Source organism: Pongo pygmaeus, chromosome 19 (assembly GCF_028885625.2).
Source record: "Pongo pygmaeus isolate AG05252 chromosome 19, NHGRI_mPonPyg2-v2.0_pri, whole genome shotgun sequence".
Lineage (NCBI taxonomy): Eukaryota > Metazoa > Chordata > Mammalia > Primates > Hominidae > Pongo > Pongo pygmaeus.
The window spans coordinates 78001445-78014760 of NC_072392.2; the positions used below are offsets into that span (position 1 = coordinate 78001445).

At 44.1% G+C, this 13316-nt stretch overlaps 1 protein-coding gene across 1 annotated transcript in view; it reads right to left on the minus strand.

Moving 5' to 3' along the window:
* EFTUD2 (elongation factor Tu GTP binding domain containing 2) overlaps positions 1-13316 on the minus strand; it is a 48681-nt gene that overhangs the window by 32857 nt on the left and 2508 nt on the right. The window contains exons 2-4 of the mRNA XM_054456524.2: positions 10583-10691; positions 2774-2939; positions 1439-1517 (exon numbers count right to left, since the gene is read on the minus strand). Of these exons, the coding sequence (XP_054312499.1) occupies positions 1439-1517; positions 2774-2939; positions 10583-10687 (350 nt within the window). The 5' untranslated portion in view covers positions 10688-10691. The remainder of the gene's footprint in view (positions 1-1438; positions 1518-2773; positions 2940-10582; positions 10692-13316) is intronic.

Here is a 13316-nt window from a genome sequence, read left to right on the forward strand (position 1 = left end):
CAACTTTCAGACCAACTGGAGTGTGCTCAGGCAGATGTGAATGTCTATACTTACATAGCTCTGGCTTTGGGAACGCAAGAAACTTATCCAAGAGGTAACACAATCTGTGAATGGACTATCACAGGGATTTCAATAGTAAAACAGCAAGACTAAAAAAGGAAGAAGAGGCTGGGCATGGTGGCTCAGGCCTGTGATCCCAGCACTTTGGGAGGCCGAGGTGGGTGGACTACCTGAGGTCAGGAGTTCAAGACCAGCCTGGCCAACATGGTAAAACCCTGTCTCTACTAAAAACACAAAAATTAGGCCAGGAGCAGTGGCTCATGCCTATAATCCCAACACTTTGGGAGGCTGAGGCCACCATGACCAGCTAATTTTTGCATTTTCAGCAGAGACGGGGTTTCACCATGTTGGTCAGGCGGGTCTTGAACTCCTGACCTGAGGTGATCCACCTGCCCTGGCCTCCCGAAGTGCTGGCATTACAAGCGTGAGCCACCACACCCAGCCAGGACTTCCAACATGGCGAAACCCCATCTCTACTAACAATATAAAAATTAGCTGAACGTGGTGGCATGCGCCTGTAATCCCAGCTACTCGGGAGGCTAAGGCAGGAGAATCACTTGAACCTGGAAGGTGGAGGTTGTAGAGAGCTGAGATCATGCCACTGCACTCCAGCCTGGGCAACAGAGTGAGACTCCGCATCAAAAAAAAAAAAAAAGAGAGAGACAGAGAGCACCTAAATGATCCTACACATATATCTACCCGCTTTTGCTCTCCTTTTCAAAATAAAGAGTTGAGGGCTGGGCATGGTAGCTCACGCCTGTAATCTCAGCACTTTGGGAAACTAAGGCAGGAGAATCATTTGAGCCCAGGAGTTTGAGACCAGCTTGGGCAACATAGTGAAACCGTACAAAAAACACAAAAATTAGCCAGGCATGGTGGTGTGTTCCTGTAGTTCCAGCTGCTCAGGAGGCTGAGGCAGACACATCTATTGAGCCTGGGAGGTCAAGGCTGCAATGAGCCATGATTGTGCCATTGCACTCCAGCCTGAGCAACAAAACAAGACCTTGTCTCAAAATAACAACAAAAAACAAAATAAAGAGCTAATATATTCCTAAAATACTCAGCAGTCTTACTGAGTCCAAACAGGCTCTGGTGGACCCAACAGTGATAACTGTGATACCCAGATCTCCCTTAAAGGCTGGCCTTCAACATCAAACTAAAGATCTAGAAGAGGAAACAGCTAACATTTAGGTGAACACCAAGAGAAAATTTAAGATTGACCCCAAATATCCCAGCAGCCACATAAGCTGAAGGAGAATTTGAGAGCTATGTACGGCCACAATTTACTAGCTATTTCAGCCAAAAGCCACCTCTTATCTCTACAAAAACATGAACCCACAGCATTCCTGCAGAGAAGCTGAGAAACCTTGTAACTTACTCCATCTCATACACCGTAACAGGTAATGTCTGCTCCATCAGAGTGAATTTCTTGGTTTTCACTGGCTTAATAATGGGTTCTAGAAGAAAAAAAAAAGGTAGTGATGTGTAGGTGGGCATAAAACATAAAAATTTGGAGCACTATTCCATTAGACTGACCTTTCAGAATGTATGATGTATGACATCAATTTATTTTACTCTCAAGGATCACTCATATGTTGAGAAAGTTTTGGAAATGCTGTTTGGCATGAGACAGTGAAGGACCTTGAATTGTGGAAAGAGGAGTCTGGGCTTCATTTTGAGGGACAGTGGGAGGGAGGGAGGGGGAATGGATGTAGGTTGAGGTCAATGTCAGCTCAAGATCTTTCCTTGCATTTATAAGATGCAATTATTTTCCAAAAGATCAATGAAAACTTTTTTTTTGGGGAGACAGGGTTTCACCGTTACCCAGGCGGAAGCGTACAAATGGCGTGATCAAGTGATCGTCCTGCCTCAGTCTCCCGAGTTGCTGGGAGGCATCCACCACCATGCCCAGCTAATTTCTGTACTTTTTTGTAGAGATGGAGTTTCACCATGTTGCCCAGGTTGGTCTCGAACTGCTGGTTCAAGCGATCCTCCTGCTCTGGCCTCCCAAAGTACTGGGATTACAGGCATGAGCCACCACTTCCAGCCTATGAAAACTATTAAATGGACAATAAGGCTGGGTGCAGTGGCTCACGCCTGTAATCCCAGCTCTTTGGGAGGACAGGGCAGGCAGATCACTTGAGGTCAGGGGTTCAAGACCAGCCTGGCCAACATGGTGAAACCCCATTTCTACTAAAAATACAAAAATTAGCCAGGCATGGTGGCAGACACCTATAATCCCAGCTACTAGGGAGGCTGAAGCAGGAGAATTGCTTGAACCAGGGAGGCGGAGGTTGCAGTGAGCCAAGATTGTGCCACCGCAATCCAGCATGGGCGACAGAGCAAGACTTCGTCTCAAAAAAAGAAAAAGAAATGGACAATACATATTATGAGAACTGGTTAAAAGGGTTGGAGTTATTTGGATGGAAAAACATATCAGGCCACAGGGTAAATAAACTTAACAACAGTCTTCATGCACCTAAACTGATAGCAGATAAATAAGAAATAACTCTTATTTGCTTAGAAACTAGTTAAGAGCTTTACTGAATATTAAAAGAGGATTAACTAAACCTTAAACCAGAAACAGTACCTGAAGGTAGTAAAGAAAAACTGATCAATTCATTCACTGAACTTTTAAGGTTTGCTGAGAGCTATGAAATGAAGTTTCCAGGTTTCAATTTCACTCCGCACAGCCCAGCTCCTCCTGATGTACCTGTGAGAGGCTGAGTGTCTTCTTCTTGAACTATGGTCTCCACCTCAGGACCATACACCTCCTCGGCTGTTGGGTAGTACTTCTTGTCCTCATGCAGCACCACCTCCATCCCGGGGTGGTCATCGTCATGATCTCCTATGTCATCGTCGTCGTCATCATCATCCATCTGAAAGCAAGAGGGAGAAGGAGAATCGAAGAGGCACACGCTTTTCCTGTTTGATGTCTGACTACCTCCATGAGTGAGAGCACTGACTGTACATGCTGGCCAGCTTCTCATTCTGAGTTCTATGCCAGTGGGGCAGGTTCCACTCCTTTGAGACCCTTCACAAAGAGAAGACTCTAAGCCGAGGCCATAGACAGTGCTCGTGGTTCAAACTTGCCCCTTTCTGAATGTGGGCCACTGGTCACATGTGGGTTGAGACTGGAGAAAACAAATCACAGCACACCCCTTTACGGGGAAAAAAGCAACTTTCTCCAAAGGCAGAAACCAAAAGCCAGAGGTGAAAACTGGAGATAAGCCCATACCTTTAAAATTTTCACTTATATCCACAGAATTGTTTTTGGAAAATAACTTTGTGATAGATAATAACAGGTGCTGGCAAGGATGTGGAGAAACTGAAACCTCACACACTGCTGATGGGAAAAAGGTGCAGCTGCTTTGGAAAATAGTTTGGTAGTTTCTCAAAATGTTCAACACAGAGTTACATATGACCCAGCAAAGTCCACTTCTAAGTATATACTCAAGACAAATGAAAACTTATGGCCACACAAAAACTTAGAAATCAATGTTCATAGTGGCATTATTTATAATAGCCAAAAAGTGGGAACAACCAAATGTCGATCAACTGATGACTGGATAAATGAAATGTGGTACATCCATACAAAAGATTATTTGGCAACAAAAACAAACAAAATACCTATACTTGCTATAGGTATATACATGCTACAACGTAGATGAGCCTTGAAAACATGATGCTGAGTAAAGAGGCCAGACTGAAAAAGCTGCATATTATATGATTCCATTTATATGAAAATATTCAGAATAGGCGAATCTATATAGACAGAAAGCAGATTGCCCAGGGCTGGCAGGGTAGGTGTGGGTGGGAGGGCAATGGTTAAGGGGTGTGGAGTTTTTTTCTGAGATAATAAAAATGTTCTAAAATTGATTGTGATGACAGTTGCATGACTCTGTGAATACCCTAAAAGCCATTAAATGGTACGCTTTACAATTAAATAACTTCAAATCTACCTCCTTACAAATTAACCCATAGTCATATGCAACATTAACGAAGCCATTCTCACTCCTGCTAAAAAGTCTTCCAAATAATCTAAGGTGGCCACCAGATCACCCTTTAACGTCCTAAAACACTTACTGAGCACTTAATATGTGCTAAGCACCGTTCCAGGTGTTAGTAATAAAGCAATCAAGGAAAAAGAGGCGCTACTGAAGCAAAAAATCTGCAGAGAGAGAATAAGCTCTACAGGTACCTGGGGAAGAGCATTCTAGTCGGCTGGTGAAATAGCGAATGCAGAGGCCCAGAGCCAAGAGCATGTGGCAACTTTGAGGTTTAGCAAGGAAGCCAATACGGTGAGAATGGAGCAAAGGATGGGGGAACAGGAAGCTGCGATCACATGGTAGGCAAACAGACAGGATCTTCTGGACCGCTCTAAGAATTTGGACTTTACTTTTACTCTAGAGAAAAGTAGGGGGCGAGGTGCCATTAGTATCCAGTGGGTAGAGGCCATGGCTGCTGCTAAACATCCTACAACACACAGAGTCCTCACAGAAAGAATTATCTGGCCCCAATGTCAACAGTGCTGAGATGAAGAAACTCTGCACCAGGGGTTTGGAGCAGAGAAGTGATATGATCAGACTTCTGTTTTAAAAGAACCACTCCAGCCCCTATGCTGAGAATACACTAGAAGCAAGAAGATTAGTTAGGGGGCTACTGCAGTAATTCAGGAAAGGAATAACAGTGGTGGTGGCTTGGAGTAGACAGAGTAGGAACTGGGAAGGTGGTGAGGAGAGGCTGAATTCTGGATACATTACAAAGGTAGAGTCAAAACTGTTTTCTAATGAATTGAAAGGAGGTGTGAGAAAAAAAGAGAAGCAGCAAGGCTTTTGATCCGAGCACTGGAAAACAGCCTTGCCTTTATTGAGATGAGGAAGAAAGACTGTAAGAGCAGGTTGGGGGAGCAGGGAGGGGAAAGCTCAGTACTTACGTGTGAGATAACGCCAGGCTTGAGATTCCCTGTTAGACATTAAGTAGAGATGCCATGTAGGAAGGTGGACATACAAACGTGACATTCAAGGGGAAAGTCCAGATTGGAGATACCAATCTGAACCGTCATGAATAAAGTTATTTGACAGACCGGATGAGATCCCCAGAGGAGTGAGTATAGACAGAGAAGAGGTCTGAGGAATGACGCCCCGGGCCTGCTGACACTTTGAAGTCAGGGAGATAATGAGGAAGCAGCAGCAAAGGCTGAGAAGGGATGGTCAGTGAGGAGGAAAACCAGGGGTTCTCTGAAAGCCGAAGGAAGAGAGTATTTTAAAGAGGAGGGAATGATCGGCTGGGACAGACAGATGCAGGCAGGTCATGTGGGCTGAGGGCTGGGAACTGACCTTGGGATTTAGCAAGGCAGAGGTCAGTGGTGACCTTGACAAGAGCTGTGGAATGCGAGAGACAAAAGGCTGGAAGTGGGTTTGAAGGAAAATGGGAGGAGAGGATCTGGAGACAGCAACCATGACCAACTAATTCGGGATGTGCTGCACTGGAAAGCAGGGAAAATCTGGAGATAAATGAAGGGGGATATGGGGTCAAGAGAGAGTATTAGGATGAAATGACATTTTATCTGTGTATGCTAATGGGGATGATCCGGTAGACAGGGAAAACTGATGGCACAGGAGACAGACAGCAGAATTGCCAAAGGTCTTGAGTGGTGAGAAGGGATGGGATTAGTTTCTAATAGGCAGAAACATGACCAAATCATTCGTAAGAACGGAAGGGAAGGCATCATATATGAGTACAGATGTAGGCAGGTGGGTAGAGGGACTGCTGAGTGCTTGTTTTCCTTCACACAAATTCCAGCATGCCAACCTCTTCCTTAAGAACACAAAACCCTCCAGTGGTGAGACCGGCTACCTCCTACCATCTTACACTCTACTTCTACTAAAGTGGCCTAAGATTACATTAGCTCTTTTGGCAGCCACATATATCCTACTGGTGGTGGCTCCAAACAGCTATCAAGCCAGTTTTCTCCTGCCCCATACTGCTGAATATATTATGAATCTAACTGCAGGATTTTATATAATAATTTCTGACTGCCTGTAATGATCTCTACCCAAGTCTACAGTAGCTCAACAAGTCTAAAATAAAACTAAACAAATATTCTTTTATCATTGCTTTTTTTAATTTTTAATTTTTTAATTTTTTTGAGATGGAGTTTCACTCTTGTCTGCCCGGGCTGGAGAGCAGTGGTGTGATCTCAGCTCACTGCAACCTCCGCCTCCTGGGTTCAAGAGAGTCTCCTGCCTTAGCCTCTGGAGTAGCTGGGACTACAGGCGCATGCCACCATGCCCAGCTAATTTTTGTATTTTTAATAGAGACAGGGTTTCATCATGTTGGCCAGACTGGTCTCGAACTCTTGACCTCAGGTCATCTGCCCACCTCAGCCTCCCAAAGCGCTGGGATTACAGCCATGAGCCAACGCACCCAGCCTTAGAATGGACATCTTTCTTTCCTGTCTCCATTACCAAAATCTATGCATCTCTACTGTTATATACCTCAATATAATTAAAAAAAAAATCTGTCCAGGTGCGGTGGCTCACACCTGTAATCCCAGCACTTTGAGAGGCTGAGGCGGGCAGATCACCTAAGGTTGGGAGTTCGAGACCAGTCTGACCAACACGGAGAAACCCCATCTCTACTAAAAATACAAAACTAGCCGGGCGTGGTGGCACATGCCTGTAATCCCAGCTACTCGGGGGGCTGATGCAGGAGAATCGCTTGAACCCGGGAGGTGGAGGTTACAGTGAGCCGAGATTGCGCCATTGCACTCCAGGCTGGGCAACAAGAGCGAAACTCTGTCTCAAAAAATAACAATAATAATAAATCTATGCATCTTGTGGACTAGGAGGCTATAACCCTCATTCTGCTGGAAAGAAGGTAGACCAGTACAGCCATTTTAAAGGGCAATCCGACAGTACTTAGTATAAACATATCAACTAAGTATAAATACAATAAGCATATATAGATAGAGATATATATAATATCCTACAACCAGCAACTCTGCTCTTGGGAATATAACCCAAAGAAATTTTTCCACATTGCATAAAGGGACACATATGAGAATGTACACTGGATTATTAATTATGGTGAGGGAGAGCTGGTGACAGGTAACCTGGGTGTCTATCACTAAGAGAGGGATGTCACCAGGGCAAACCGAGTAGCAGTCAGTTCCCACAGACTAGATGTACACACAGCAACAGGGAGAAACCCTAAAATGCACCACTCATCATGATGCTGAGTGGGAAAAGAAACAGAACAATGCAGACAATGATACCATTTACTTAACATACACACACACTATGCAACTCATAGAAAAAGAAACATACATAAATTACAAAGAACTGTGGTGGCAGGTATGGGAATGAGATAAATGGGAATTAACAAATTAATTAAATAACAGCAGAGCTCTGCACAGCAATGACACTGAGGAGTAAGAACTAAAAAGTATGAGTGACTCAACTGTCTGTACTGAAGTAAAAACCTTCATAGGGTCTCACTCTGTTGCCCACGCTGGAGTGCAGTGGCATGACCATAGCTCACCACTACCTCAAATTCCTGGGCTCAAGCCATCCTCCCGCCTCAGTCTCCTGAGTAGCTGTGACTATTGGCATGTACCACCATGCTTGGCTAATTTTTAAATTTTTTGTAGAAATGGGGTCTCACTACATTGCCCAGGCTGGTCTCAAACTCCTCGGTTCAAGTGATCCTCCTGCCTTGACCTTCCAAAGTGCTGGGATTATAGGTGTGAGCTACTAAGTGTTTAGCCCATTATTCTTTATTTTTAAAATTTTTTTGTTAATAGCTTTATAGAGATATAATTCATATTCCATACAATCTATCCATTTTAAGTGCATAATTCAATAGTTTTTAGTATATTCACAGAATTGTGCAACCATCACCACGATCAATTTTAGATCATTTTCATCACCCTAAAAAGAAACTCTGTTACTTACCAATTCCACCCGCCTTCACTCCCAACAAAAAAATCCTGCCTCAGCCTCCCGAGAAGCTGGGATTACAGGCACGCACCAGCACACCCAACTAATTTTTTGTATTTTTAGTAGAGATGGTTTCACACCACGTTGGCCAGGCTGGTCTCGAACTCCTGACCTCAAGTGATCTGCCCGCTTCAGCCTCCCAAAGTGCTGGGATTACATGTGTGAGCCACCGCGCCTGGCCTATTACTGGGTTTTTAGTCCCAAATTCAGGTATGTTGGGATCACTTTGAATTTAGATTCTGTTACCCAATATGTTAGTTTTACGTCATGTGCAAATTAGACAAACCTCTGTTCTCTGTCTTTACCCAAGTCACTGATAAATAGGCTGAATGACGGGGCACAATGGTTCACCTATGTAATCTCAGCATTTTGGGAGGCCAAGGCGGGCAGATTGCTTGAACCCAGGAGTTCGAGACCAGCCTGAGCAACGTAGTGAAACCTTGTCTCTATTTAAATATATATTTTTTAAGTTGAAAAGGACAAGACCAAACATAGATGCCTAGGGCATGTCACAAGAGCTCTGCTGATGACCCATTAATCAAAAATCTTTGTGTCCCACTGTTCAACCAGCTGTGACCTCCTCTAATTGTATTATGATGCAGCCCATGTTCTTTTCACTAGGACATCATGAGTTACAGAGGTTAACTGGGGAAGAAGAGTGAATGGAACGAGAACAAAGGAAACCTTTCTATCAACATGGTTTGAATGAGAATGTATTCATGAATTACCTATATAATTAAAGAAAAACACACCGTAAAACCTTTTTTTTTTTTGAGATGGAGTCTCGCTGTGTCACCCAGGCTGGAGAGCAGTGGCTCGATCTCAGCTCACTGCAACCTCCACCTCCCGGGTTCAAGCAATTCTCCTGCCTCAGCCTCCTGAGTAGCTGGGATTACAGGCATGTACCACCACACCCAGCTAATTTTTGTATTTTAGTAGAGACGGGGTTTCACCATGTTGGCCAGGCTGGTCTCAAACTCCTGGGCTCAAGCGCCTCAGCCTCCCAAAATGCTGGAATTACAAGCGTAAGCCACCACACCTGACTGTAAACCTTATTTTCAAAAAGAAAAAAAAAAGCTGGTTTATAAGACATCAATAAAAAACTTCAAATGTCTTGCCCAAATCAAGATACATCATGTCCACAGCATGCCCCTGACCTGTGTCTCAACCTAGTAATCTATCACGAGAAAATGATTTTTATAAAACTTATGCTAGCTTCCTAAGTACTCAACAGTCATTTTTTTTTTTTTTTTTTTGAGACCGAGTTTCACTCTTGTTGCCCAGGCTGGAGTACAGTGGCACGATCTTGGCTCACTGCAACCTCCGCCTCCCGTGTTCAAGTGATTTTCCTGCCTCAGCCTCCCAAGTAGCTGGGACTACAGGCACGCACCAACAAGCCCGGCTAATTTTTATATTTTTAGTAGAGACGGGGTTTCACCGTATTGGTCAGGTTAGTCTTGAACTCCTGACCTCGTGATCTGCCCACCTTGGCCTCCCAAGGTGCTGGGATTACAGGCGTGAGCCACCATGCCCGGGCCCTTTCTATTGCTTTTATGCATTTCTGAAAATCTGAGCTTGTGAGGGAGCTCCCAGTACAGCTGCAGCTGGAAGAGTTGAGTATCTTTTCCAAGTGGGAATTATTCATGACTGTTAAAAGACACTTCAGGGAAATGGAAGAACTACTGATCAACTAGAGCTCAGATTACAAAACCATCTCATCAATGAAACTACATATTCCCTTTTGGAACCTTAGTAGCTAAGCTTTGCTGGAGCAGTATGAGATCCCACTAAGTCATGTTATAAAAAGGACAATCTCAAGAGACATACCCAGGGTATCACTGGAACACAGAGGATTCAAAATTTCATTATTTTTTAAAAAAAGGTAGGGGGGTGAGGGGGCAGGCATGGTGGCTCATGCCTATAATCCCAGCTCTTTGGGAGGCCGAGGCAAGTGGATTGCTTGAAGTCAGGACTTCAAGACCAGCCTGGACAACATAGTGAAACCCTGTCTCTACTAAAAATACAAAAAACATTAGCCGGGCATGGTGGCACACACCTGTAATCCCAGCTACTCAGGAGGCTGAGGCATTGAGAATCGCTTGGATCTGGGAGGCAGAGACTGCAGTGAGCCAAGATGGTGCCACTGCGCTCCTGCCTGGGCAACAGGGTGAGACTGTCTCAGAAAAAAAAAAAGAGGGGGCTGGGCATGGTGGCTCATGCCTGTAATCCTAGCAGTTTGGGAGGCCAAGGCAGGTGGACTGCTCGAGCTCAGGAGTTCAAGACCAGCCTGGGCAACATTTCGTCTCTACGAAAAATAAAAAAAAAATTAGCTGGGCATGGTGGTGCATGCCTGTAGTCCCAGCTACTTGGGAGGCCAAGGTGGGAGGACCACTTAGGCCCAGGAAGTGGAGGTTGCAGTGAGCTGAGATTGCGCCACTGCACTCCAACCTGGCAACAGAGATCTTGTCTTAAATAAAGTGAATAAGAGCGAGATGAAAAGAGCAATATATTTGTTTTACCTCATCAAGATCTTTGGTCTCTCTACCCAATTCATCATCATCTTCATCAGAATCAAGCTCTGGTCCAATATAATTCCCAAACTCATCATATAAGTCGGTATCCATGATGCTAAAATTCAAGGAGAGAAGAGTTAGATTCTGGCAAGGTAATCAAGGCCTACATGTGGTGGCTCCACCTGTGTAGTCTTAGTCTTGTGGCTGGCCATACCCCGTTCACATGCCTCCTCTCCAGTGACATCAACCTACTGAATGCTCCTCCCAAAGCCCAGTACTTTCCTCAAGTCTCTGCCTTACTTGTCTCTATTTATGTAGTCTTCCCTCCACTTTTCTTTTTTTGGGTTTTAAGGAGCAGAGTTGAATAGGCAAGAAGGAAGAAGGAAGACAGAAGGAAGAAGCTCCGCCGTACAGAGATGGGGTGTGGGGGGGCGCTCCAAAGCCGAAAGAGGAGGTCCCCCTCCCTCCACTTTTTTAATACTAAATTTAATTTTAAAATAACTCAGTATCAAAAAACGGCAAGAACAGTACAAATAACTTACTTTTTCCTAAATTATTTGAAAGTGAGCTGTTGACACAATGGCTCATCACCTCCCAATACTTTAGTGTAAGGGTGGGCAAACTCTGGCCTGTGGCCACATCTGGCCCCTCCAGCTGTTTTTACATGGCCCTCAAGCTAAGAATGCTTTTTCACATTTTTAAATTGTCAGGGAAAAAGTCAACAGAAAAATATTTCATGATACATGAAAATTAATTATAAGGAATTCAAATGTCAGTGTCTATTAAAAAAGTTTCATTGGGAGGCCGGGTGCGGTGGCGCATGCCTGTAATACCAGCACTTTGGGAGGCCGAGGCAGGCAGATCACCTGAGGTCAGGAGTTTGAGACCAGCCTGGCCAACATGGCAAAACCCCGTCTCTACTAAAAATACAAAAATTAGCTGGGTATGGTGGCTCACACCTGTAATCCCAGCTACTCAGGAGGCTGATGTAGGAGAATCCCTTGAACCCAGGGGGTGGAGGATGCAGTAAGGCGAGATGGCATCACTGCACTCCAGCCTGGAAGACAGAACAAGACTCCATCTCAAAAAAAAAAAAAAGTTCCACTGGAAAACAGCCATGTATATTCATTTACATCATTTACAGTTGCCTTTACACTGTAATAGCAGAGTTGAGTAGTTGAGACTGAAACCATATGGCTCACAAAGCCTAAAATATTATCCAGTCCTTAATAGAAAAAGTTTGCCAACCTCTCCCTCACCATGTGTGATTCCTACAAACAAGAACATTCTCCTACATAACCACAATACAACCATCAAAATCCGAAAATTAATATTCACACATTACTACCACCTACTTTACAGATCCCATTCAAGTTTCACAGATTGTTCCAGTAATACCTTACACACCCAAGGATCCAATCCAGGATCATGTTTGCATTTGGTTGTCAAGTTTCTAGTCTCTTTGGATCTACAATCTTCAGTCTTTGGATCTACAATCTTCAGTCTTTCCTTCCAAGGACTGTCATGACATCCTTAAGCATGTCCCTTGATTTGAGGTTGTCTGATATTACCTTGTGATAATATTCAGGTTATGCATTTTGGGCAGGAATATCATAGAAGTGATGCTGTGTTCTTCTCAATGCATTTCCTATCAGGTGATACATGATTTCGATTTGCCCCATTAGTGGTAACGTTAACTTTGATCACTTCATTAAGATGATGTCTGCCAGGCCTCTCCATTGTAAAGTTACTCATTTTCCCTTTGTAATTAAGTAGTGTTTTGTGGGTTTTCTCCACTTCAATTACTGAAATTCTATTCAAAGAAACAGTTCAAATGCCACCACCTCCTTCAAGCTTTCCTAGCTCCTCAATTTCTCATCCCTCTATCCTACTAGAGCTTTTTGCACCTTTATCAGTATTTAATTTTGTCTTAAATAGTAGGTAACTGGCTGGGCGCAGTGGCTCACGCCTTTAATCCCAGCACTTTGGGAGGCCAAGATGGGCGGATCATGAGGTCAGGAGACAGAGACCATCCTGGCTAACACAGTGAAACCCCGTCTCTACAAAAAATACAAAAAATTAGCCAGGTGTGGTGGCACACATCTGTAGTCCCAGCTACTCAGGAGGCTGAGGCAGAAGATTCACTTGAATCCAGGAGGCAGAGGTTGCAGTGAGCTGAGATCGCACCACTGCACTTCAGCCTGGCTGACAGAGCTAGACTCCGTCTCAAAAAAAAAAAATAAATAAATAAATAAACAAATAGTAGTTACTAATTACCATCACCAACTATAGTTTATAAGCAATAAATAACAGACTAGAGCATCAGGGCTCTGGAGTTGGAAGACTTAGATTCAAATCCTAACTTTAGTCACCAACAACTATGTAACTTCAGTTAAGTTACTTCATCTCTTCGAACCTGATTCCTATTCTTCAACTGGAAAATGGAATGAATAATCCTCACTGAATAAATGCTTATGAGGACTAAATAAAATACCCCATGTAAAGAATTTACCAGAGTCCAGCCGGGTGCGGTGGCTCACGCCTGTAATCCCAGCTCTTTGGGAGACTGAGGTGGGTGGATCACGAGGTCAGGAGATTGAGACCATCCTGGCTAACACGATGAAACCCTGTCTCTACTAAAAATACAAAAAATTAGCCGAGCGTGGTGGTGGGTGCCTGTAGTCCCAGCTTCTCGGGAGGCTGAGGCAGGAGAATGGCGTGAACCTGGGAGGCGGAGCCT